The sequence below is a fragment of the Colobus angolensis genome, unplaced genomic scaffold (genome assembly GCF_000951035.1).
Source record: "Colobus angolensis palliatus isolate OR3802 unplaced genomic scaffold, Cang.pa_1.0 Scaffold44, whole genome shotgun sequence".
In the NCBI taxonomy this organism is placed as follows: Eukaryota; Metazoa; Chordata; class Mammalia; order Primates; family Cercopithecidae; genus Colobus; species Colobus angolensis.
Genome location: NW_012117821.1, coordinates 6422063 through 6430790, shown reverse-complemented (window position 1 = coordinate 6430790; position 8728 = coordinate 6422063). Strand labels below are relative to the sequence as shown.

The window sequence follows — 8728 nt, the reverse complement described above, 5'->3', positions numbered from 1 at the left end:
CTTCTTTCTTCTCCTTCTCCTTCTCCTTTCTTCTTCTTCATTATTATTATTATTATTATTATTACATTATTAAATAGAGACAGAGTCTTGCTATGTTGCCCAGGCTGGTCTCCAGTTCCCAGTCTCAAGTGATCCTCCCTCCTTGGCCTCCCAAGTGCTGGAATTACAGGCATGAGCCACCACGCCCGGCCAAGCAGGTCTTCTAATATCCATTTTATAGACAGACACACTGAGGCTTAGAGTGGCTGGGTGACTTGCCACAAGTCCTGCAGTGCTGGTATTTGAACCCAGGTGTGCCTGACCCAAAGCTTTGCTGTCCTTCACATTCATACCTCCTGATACCTCTGGGCCTTCTCTTCACACTGGAAGCACCCTCGTCCACCAAGATACACCTTGTTTTTGCTCATCCTAATCCTCCCTGACTTCAGGGCCCAGACCAACTCCTACCTCCTGGAAGGGCCCTCCCAGCCCACCTTGGCCCACGAAGATCTGAGCAGCTCCTCCCAAAGAATTAAGAGGAGGGAAATTGGACCCCAGAAGTGGGAATAGAGGGAAGGATGGATAAAAAAGGATGGAATCATGCCAAGATCAAAATCAATTCTTAGATGCTTGGGACTTTTGTCTCAGAGCTGAGGGCGGTGCTGAGAAACCTATCTGTACCTCTGTTTCTTCCTCCTCAACAAGATGGAAGCTTGAGTGTCTGTGTTACTGTCTCTCATCCCTGCCCAGGGGAGGAGGACGGAAGTCCTTGGGTTCAGAAATCAACAAATACATTAGCCACACTGTGCTGGGTGCCTACCATGTGCCATGTGCTTTTACACATAGCAACCCCACGATGGGGAGGGGGTGGGGCTCATCCTCATTGTATAGATGAAGAAACTAAGGCACAGGGAGTGATGCAGCTCGCCCAGGGACAGTGTTTGTGAGTGATAGAGACAGCATTTGACCCAATTCTGTCTCACTCTGGAATCTGAGCTGCTTTCCGTTTATGCTGCTGTCCTCCCTGCTCATCCCACCTGGGCTACAGCCTTGGAACTCCTCTTAGCCTCTTAGAACTTCATCCCCAAGAGGTGGGTCTTTAAGAAAAATGGAGAGACTTCAGTTTCTTTTTCTAACTTCTCAAGCCTTGGGGATGGTCTGATTTCCCCCTCAGACCTGGATGTGAAGCAGGTATTAGGGTGGTTTTCAAAGACCCCTCTACAGGAGGACTTTTGTGCTTGGTGCTAAATAAACACTCAGTCCACCTGGACAATTGTCACGTGACCCCCACGGTGACCACACACTCTGGCCTCTTCCATGTGAACCTAGCTTCTGACATCTTGTCTCATCGCCTGTCACCCCAGGTGTATCACCCCAGTGGGCTGTGTGTCATGTCCTTATGGACCCGCCCCGGCCCACACAGTCTCACCTAGGACATACTTGCCCAAATCAGAGGGCTCCCACATCATGAGACGCTGGGATGATTCCCACTCCCCGAGCCCTGAGCGTAAAGGAAGAGAGGCCCTGAAAAGCCACAGAAGAGAGTGAACCCAGGGGCGAGGATGTCTGTCAAACCTGGGAGGAGACGGTGAACATCAGCCTGGGAAGAGCTGGGCAGAGGGGAGCCATCGGTCCCTGTACCTGCCATGACAGTTCCGATCCCTTTAGACTAATACTGCTCATGGGCCCACTGCCCTAGGGCCATCCAGGGCAGTGTCACAGCTGAAAGTGTCAAATCCTCTTGCAGCTCCAAATGTCCTGCCTCCGATGGGCAGGCGAGTGCTAGGGAGTGTGGATCTGCCTAGGGGACTACTGCCCAGTACTGAAACCCTTCATTTTTCCACCTGGTTTGGGGGTCGGAGGGGCTGTAGGCTCAGATCCCCATTCCTGCCTCTTCAGCTGGCCACGCCTCATACTTTGCTAAAGTAGGTGGCCACCTCCTTGCGCGGAGGCCGGGGCCCGCCCCCAGCCCAGCCATTGCCCATCAGCGGTGGCTCCTCCCTGCCCAGCTGCAGAGGTGGTTTGCATTTGTGCCAGCTTGTGAGTAGCCTGTTCATGGTGCCTTGATCCGTGATGCCACGCAGCTTCTCCCTTTCCTCCTCCGCACCATCGGGGGGTATGGGGGCAGCCGCGGAAGCAGGGGCCGTGGCCAGTGTCCCATGGGTGTGACCCAGCTCCAGGTCATGGTTCATGGCCTCGAAGAACTGCTGGATGCAGACCTTGGCGAAGGCCTTGGCGTGCTCCGTGCATGTCTCGTCGAAGAGCTTGCGCTCGATGTCGATATAGTGGGACCAGTACTTGCTCTTGAGGAAGGCGGCCTGCGTGAAGCAGGGCCGCACAGAGCGCACCACGAATGCCAGCAGTGTGGTCAGCAGCACGAAGGACCAGCCTAGCGCCTGTGGGGAGACAAGAGAGAGTCACGGGGCACTGTCCTTGGGCCTCCGAGCCTGTTCAGACTCCCAAAGCACTCTCTATGCCAGCACTTCTAGCTCAAAGAGCACAGATTGGGCAAGTGAGCTTCCCTCTTGGCCTTCATTTCCTCATCTGTAAAATGGGCATAGAAATTGGAATAATGGGCCGGGCGCGGTGGCTCAAGCCTGTAATCCCAGCACTTTGGGAGGCCGAGACGGGCGGATCACGAGGTCAGGAGATCGAGACCATCCTGGCTACCACGGTGAAACCCTGTCTCTACTAAAAAATACAAAAAAAAAAAAAAAAAACTAGCCGGGCATGGTGGCAGGCGCCTGTAGTCCCAGCTACTTGGGAGGCTGAGGCAGGAGAATGGCGTGAACCCGGGAGGCAGAGCTTGCAGTGAGCTGAGATCCGACTACTGCACTCCAGCCTGGGCAACAGAGCAAGACTCCATCTCAAAAAAAAAAAAAAAAGAAAGAAATTGGAATAATGGAGATAGGTGCACCTCATGGAAAGAAGATCACGTGGGTAAATCACCTGCCATGCTGGCGGGGCACCCACAGGGCCCAGGAGTTAAGTGGGCAGACCCTGGAGTTAGGCTGCTTGGTTTGAATGCTGTCTCCACTACTTACTAGTTGACCAGGAGCAAAGCACTCAACTTCTCCGTGCCTCAGTTTCCACACCTATAACATGCAGCTGGTGGTAGCACCTATCTCAGAGTGTTGTGAGGACTGAATGTGATAAGCTTAGCGCAGTGCCTGGTACTCAGTGCTCAGTGACTATTAACCATTACTGTTGTGCCAATAGGCCCTCACTTACTGTGCCTCTTCTTTCAGGAAGCCTTCCTTGATCTCCCCAGGCCAGAGTGGCCCATTTTCCTCTGAGTCCTGAACCTCTCCTTTGGCTCCTGGTATTGTCACCAGTGGCAAGTGAGCACCTCCTCTGTGTCGGTTCCGAGCTGGGCCTTCAGGGGTCATGGAGGCGAATCAGGCAAGAACTCAAACTCTGCGCTGAAGAGCACCCTGCGCTTGGTTCCACTCTGCTCTGTCAGCTCACTGCAGGGCACAGGGCAGGATGCTCCCCGGCCCACGCTTCAGGGTCAGGCCCCAGCCGCACAGAGAAGCACTGGGGCTGAGGGCAAGCCCAGATGCCTATCATGGGGCTGGGCAGGTCATGACAGAGCAGACAGGGTGGGGAGCCACTGAGCGTGTGTACAGGCTGGGGGCACCCCAGGCTGTTCCAGGAGTACATGCGGGCCCGGTGGGGCTGGATCTTCTGGATTTCCAACTTGAAAATCTGATTTTTATGTGAAAAATTCTGATTTTTATTTTAATTTTATATACTTTTTTACTTTTTTTTTTTTTGAGACAGGTCTTGCTCTGTTACCCAGGCCAGAGTGCAGTGGCACAATTACAGTTCACTGCAGCCTTGACCTCCCAGGCTCAAGCAATCCTCCCACTTCAGCTTCCTGAGTAGCTGGGACTACAGGCATGTGCCACCAAGCCTGGCTAATGTTTTTCTTTTTTTTTTTTTTCTGGAGACAGGATCTCACTATATTCCCCAGGCTGGTCTTGAACTCCTGGGCTCTAGCGATCTTCTTGCCTTGGCCTCCCAAAGTGCTGGGATTACAGACATGAGCCACGTCGTACCTGGCCCATTCTGGTTTTTAGAACATGCCAACAAATTCTAAAGTTGGATCTAGAATTCAGTCTCTGAAGGCCAAATGAAACGTGTATAGGCCAGGCAGTCTGCACCCTCTGGGGCCCACTCAGCTTGTGATGTGGTGGCTTAAAGGTCAAGTGGAGGGATAGCTGCCAAGGCCCTGAGGCTGGGGACGATGGGATGAGTGCCCACAGGAGAGGAGGCACAGGTTTGCGAGGAGAGGGAAGTAGAGTTCAGTCTGGATGCTCAGAGCGTGACATTCACCAGGGCCATCTGGGTGGTGATGGAGGCCTCCCAGGAGAGAGGCCCCTGCTACAGTGGGAAGCCAGGAGTGTCTGGACTTGCCAGGGTAGAGTGTGCACGTTTCTCCAGCCCTTGCGGGGCAGGCTGGTCCCAGCCCCTCGCCCTGACAGCACCTGGTCTGCCAGCTGTGAGGGTGGGCTGCCTGGGTGGTCCTCCCCACACAGCACTGACTGGGTTGGAGGAGGCCATAGAGGCTTGGATGGGTGAGCATGGAGGGGCAGAGGATGTGGGAGCAGGGCTGGGGAGGACCCTTGCTCTGGTTGACCCGTCAATGGGCTCTCCAAGCTGTCTTTCCATCACATCCCAACAGGGCCTCTCTCTCATCCACACGCCCCCTTCCAGGACACCCTGGTCCTCAGCTCCCACTCCCCAGCAGGGACGCACCAGATGGCGGCATTTGCCAGGGAAATGTACCCAAATGGCTTAGCCACCCACTGGCCTCACCACTGCCGAGGCCCGGAAGAGGGAAAAGATGCAAATTCCTCCAGTTTCCAAGCTCAGAGATCAGGATGGAGATGCAGGTCCACTCTGGGGACCTCAGGACAGCGGTCAGGCCCACTCACCAGAAGCCTCTGGACAGAGGGAGCCAAAGCACGTTCTCCGGATGGCCCTGGGCTGAGGGCACACGCATGGCTGTGCCTTCAGCCTCAGTTGGGAAGATGCCCTCCACACCTCGGAGCGCCACCTGAGCAGAGGCCCCATTTTGAGAGGTAGGGGGATAGGGCCCTCCCAGAGGGACCTTGATCTGCCAGTGAGACCCAGCCTGAGGCCACGCGGCCCCCTCACCTGGGAGATGCAGCGGAGGTAGCGCACGGCCACCTCTCGGGCCAGCAGCCAGTCGCCATCGTAGATCTCAGGGCAGGGCACCCGGGCCAGCAGGCGGGCGAGCTCAGGGGCAGGTAGACCGGGTGCCAGGCTGCCGTTGCCCAGTGCGGTCACGGGCACGGCAGTGCAGAAGGCACAGAGGAAGCATTTGCCGTCGAGCAGTGTGACGGCCACCCAGACAACAGGCGCGATGAGGGCGCGCTGGGCCATGGAGCAGAACATGTAGCGCAACACAGCGGGGTCCTTGGCCCGGCGGCCCGGCGGCCGCTTCCACTCTTCGGCCAGCATGGACACATTGTTGTTCATGACCAGGCCAAGCAGGAAGAGCACCAGGGGTGGCGCCAGCAGGATGCCCGCGCTGTAGGCCGCATTGTAGCCCGGCAGGCAGGGGCAGTTAAAGTCAAAGGCCGAGTACATCTGGGCACTGGCCAGGGCCATGATGCCGCAGATGCCGTTCATGAAGGACTCCTGGTTGGACTGCAGGAACTGGAAGATCATCCGGAACTTGTCCATCGTGCCCTCTGCGGGGCCTGGCCTCCTCTTCCCAACTCACCGCTGCCTCCAAGAGGGCCCCTGCCGCCCACCCTGCCCACTGGGTGCCCACCTCATGACTCGAGCTCTCCTGGCTAGGACCAGCAGAGCTCAGAGCAGAGGCTGAGGTCACTGTCGCTTTGGGGAATCTTTAGTCAGGTGCTGGCCGGGAGGGTGCAGATTGACCAATCCTGTGGGTTCAGCCAGGATTGTGCCCCTCCCTCCTGGGCTTCTCTCTCTCTGCAGCCGCCTCTACCTCCAGCACTAGCACCTGCTAGGGACCAGCTTTCTGTGGGTGTGGGAGGGAGGGAGGGAGGAAGGGAGGGAGAGGTGGGAGAGGGCAGGCTCAGATACAGGCTGGGAAGACACTGTCTCCAGCAGGGCTGCAGTTTGGAGAGTCCAGGGCCGCTGCAGGGGCCAGAGTTCCCAGACCTTGTCTTCTGAGCTCCTAGGAAGCTCATTGCCCTCCTTCTGTCCTTCCCACTGGGGGTCTCCTCCATGCTGTATCAGAATCCCAGAGGGCTCCTCTGTCGGTTCCCCGATGACAGTGTGGTGCTGCGGTGGCGGTGGCTGCAGTGAGGGTGCTGCTGGTGGTCATGGGGATACTGGTCACAGAGGGGATGGCAGTGGTGGTTGGGGGGATGGTGCTAATGTGGACATGGCGTAGAATGAAACGTCCTGGATTTGCTGGCAGAAGACTTGGATTTGACAGGTTGCCTGGGCAGGGGCTGTGGCCTGTGAATGTGTTGCAGGGGTCCTTATGTCGGCCTGCCTGTGTCTCTGTGGGTGTGCCTGTGTGTTTGTGGCCTGTGGATGGCAAACCCTTTCCTGGCTCCACCTCTGACCTCTACTTCCCCAATCAAAAAATAAAGGGGTCTGCATGCTGACAGCAAGGGGGTGAAAAAATTAAATGGGTGGGGTGATGGGGTTTCATGCCCAGAGTTTGGGCCTCAAGAGTGCCTGTAGAAACCTGGCCAGCCCTCCTCCACAGACACATCAAAGAAGAGTAGCTGAGTGTGCTCACTCTGATGCCCGGGGCTCTCCCTGACCTCCCAAGGGCAGGTCAGATCCAGCTCCAGCGGGATGGCTCCTGTCTGGGAAAAGGAGTGGGGTCTGGGGCTGAGACAGAGCCTGGCCAGGACAGCTCCAAGGGGCCCACAGATCTGTGCCTCCCCATGTGTATGCCAACACGTGAGCTCACTGTGCCTTTGGGCCTCTGCATCTGTGTATCAGTGTGTGTGTGTGACCACGTTAGTGGTCTTTGTGTCTGAGGGTCTCTGTATCACTGACCAGAAACAGCAGTGACCCAGGCTTGCCCTGGGTGGAGCCCTATGCCAGGCACTTATAAGCATTGCCTGTGTAACCTTCGTGCAATCCCATGGGACAGGTACTACCATCCCCATTTTACAGAGGTGGGGACTGAGGCTTGGAGAGGTTAAGTTATCAGCTGAGAGTTACCCAACTGGTAGGTGGAGGAGTGGGATTGGAACCCAGGCTAGCCCTCTCGTGGGAGCGGGAGTGGGGGTTGGAGGAGGGGTCAGGAAATGTTTTTTGGCCTTTCTCTTCTGGGCGAATCAGGTTCCTGTTCTGCTGGTCTGGGTGGAGATGCTGGATTGTCACCAATAGGACACAGCGGGGAAGGATGTTGCTCCCCCTGCTGTCAGGCTGGGCTTGGGGCAGTTGGAGCCCCCAGGCTGAGAGCTTCTGGAAGACCCTTGCAGAGGCTCCCCATAGAACACCATAGGTGGATGGCAGGATGAGGGAGGTCCAGTGATGGAGGTGACCTACCCTGCGCATCTCCTTCAGTGTTCGTGTGCGTGGCCAACAGCAGGTGTGAGCTGATGCCAGAGCGGGGGTGGACTTGGGGTGGTCCAGGAAACCAGGAGGGGTGGTTGCAGGGGGCCACCTGGAATTCTGTCTTGTACAATATACAATTGCACATAGCTCCTTGCTTGTAGATAACGTGCCTGTCTAGTAGCGCCCACACTGCCTGCTCTAACCACATATACACATTCTGCAAATTCTAAGTGCAGTGTTATTTTAAAATACTTGAGGCTGGGCACAGTGGCTCACACCTGTAATCCCATCACTTTTGGGAGGCCAAGGTGGGAGGATCACTTGAACCCAGGAGTTTGAGGCTGCAGTGAGCCATGATCACAACACTGCATTCCAGTCTGGATGACAGAGCAAGACCCATCTCTAAATAATAATAATAATAAATCTCAATATAAGACAGTTTGATTAGATTATCAATCAATTATTCTCATTATCATAAGAATTTTGGTTGCAGGGTGGGCACTGTGGCTCACGGCTGTAATCCCAACACTTTGGGAGGCCAACGAGGGAGGATTGCTTGAGTCCAGGAGTTTAAGACCAGCCTGGGCAACATAGAGAGACCCAGTCTCTATGCCCGAAAAAAAAAAAAAAGTTACAGTTGTCATTGAGAGTAGAGTGAGGGTTAATTTTTTTTGAGACAGGGTCTCACTCTGTCTCCCAGCCTGCTGTGCACTGGCATGATCTCAGCTCACTGCAACCTCTACCTCCCAGACTCGAGCCATCCTCCCACTTTAGGCTCCCAAGCAGCTGGGACTATAGGTGTGCATCACCATGCCCGGCTGATTTTTGTATTTTTTCCTTATCTCAAAAAAAAAAAAAAAATTATCACCTACTTGGGCTAAGTTTTTTTGTGGGTGGTGTTTATCCAACATTTGAAGAAATCATCATTAAAGAGCCTTCATGAGGCCGGGCACGGTGGCTCACACCCGTAATCCCAGCACTTTGGAAGGCCGAGGTGGGTGAAGCACAAGGTCAGGAGATCGAGACCACCCTGGCTAACATGGTGAAACCCCATCTCTACTAAAAATACAAAAACTTAGCCGGGCGTGATGGCAGGTGCCTGTAGTCCCAGCTACTCAGGAGTCTGAGGCAGGAGAATCACTTGAACCCAGGAGGCAGAGGTTGCAGTGAGCCGACATTGTGCCATTGCACTCCAGCCTGGGTGACAGAGCGAGACTCC

The 8728-nt window shown here is 55.3% G+C and overlaps 1 protein-coding gene across 1 annotated transcript; it reads right to left on the bottom strand.

Annotated features, from left to right (window-relative positions):
- Nucleotides 1–19: 19 nt before the first annotated feature.
- CALHM1 (calcium homeostasis modulator 1) lies at nt 20–5837 on the bottom strand. Its single transcript, XM_011957348.1, has 2 exons — nt 5143–5837; nt 20–2375 (listed from the first exon to the last, which is right to left on the bottom strand). The coding sequence occupies exons 1-2, from the start codon at nt 5692–5694 to the stop codon at nt 1890–1892; spliced, it is 1038 nt and encodes a 345-aa protein (XP_011812738.1). The 5' UTR covers nt 5695–5837; the 3' UTR covers nt 20–1889.
- Between the last annotated feature and the right edge of the window lie 2891 nt (nt 5838–8728).

Bases quoted from the DNA above. Each gene is read 5' to 3' on its own strand.
- CALHM1 (XM_011957348.1), bottom strand. From the start codon at position 5,694: ATGGACAAGTTCCGGATGATCTTCCAGTTCCTGCAGTCCAACCAGGAG. The intron at 2,376-5,142 runs GTGAGGGGGCCG...GTCTCCCCACAG, and splicing joins ACCTCCGCTGCATCTCCCAG to GCGCTAGGCTGGTCCTTCGT.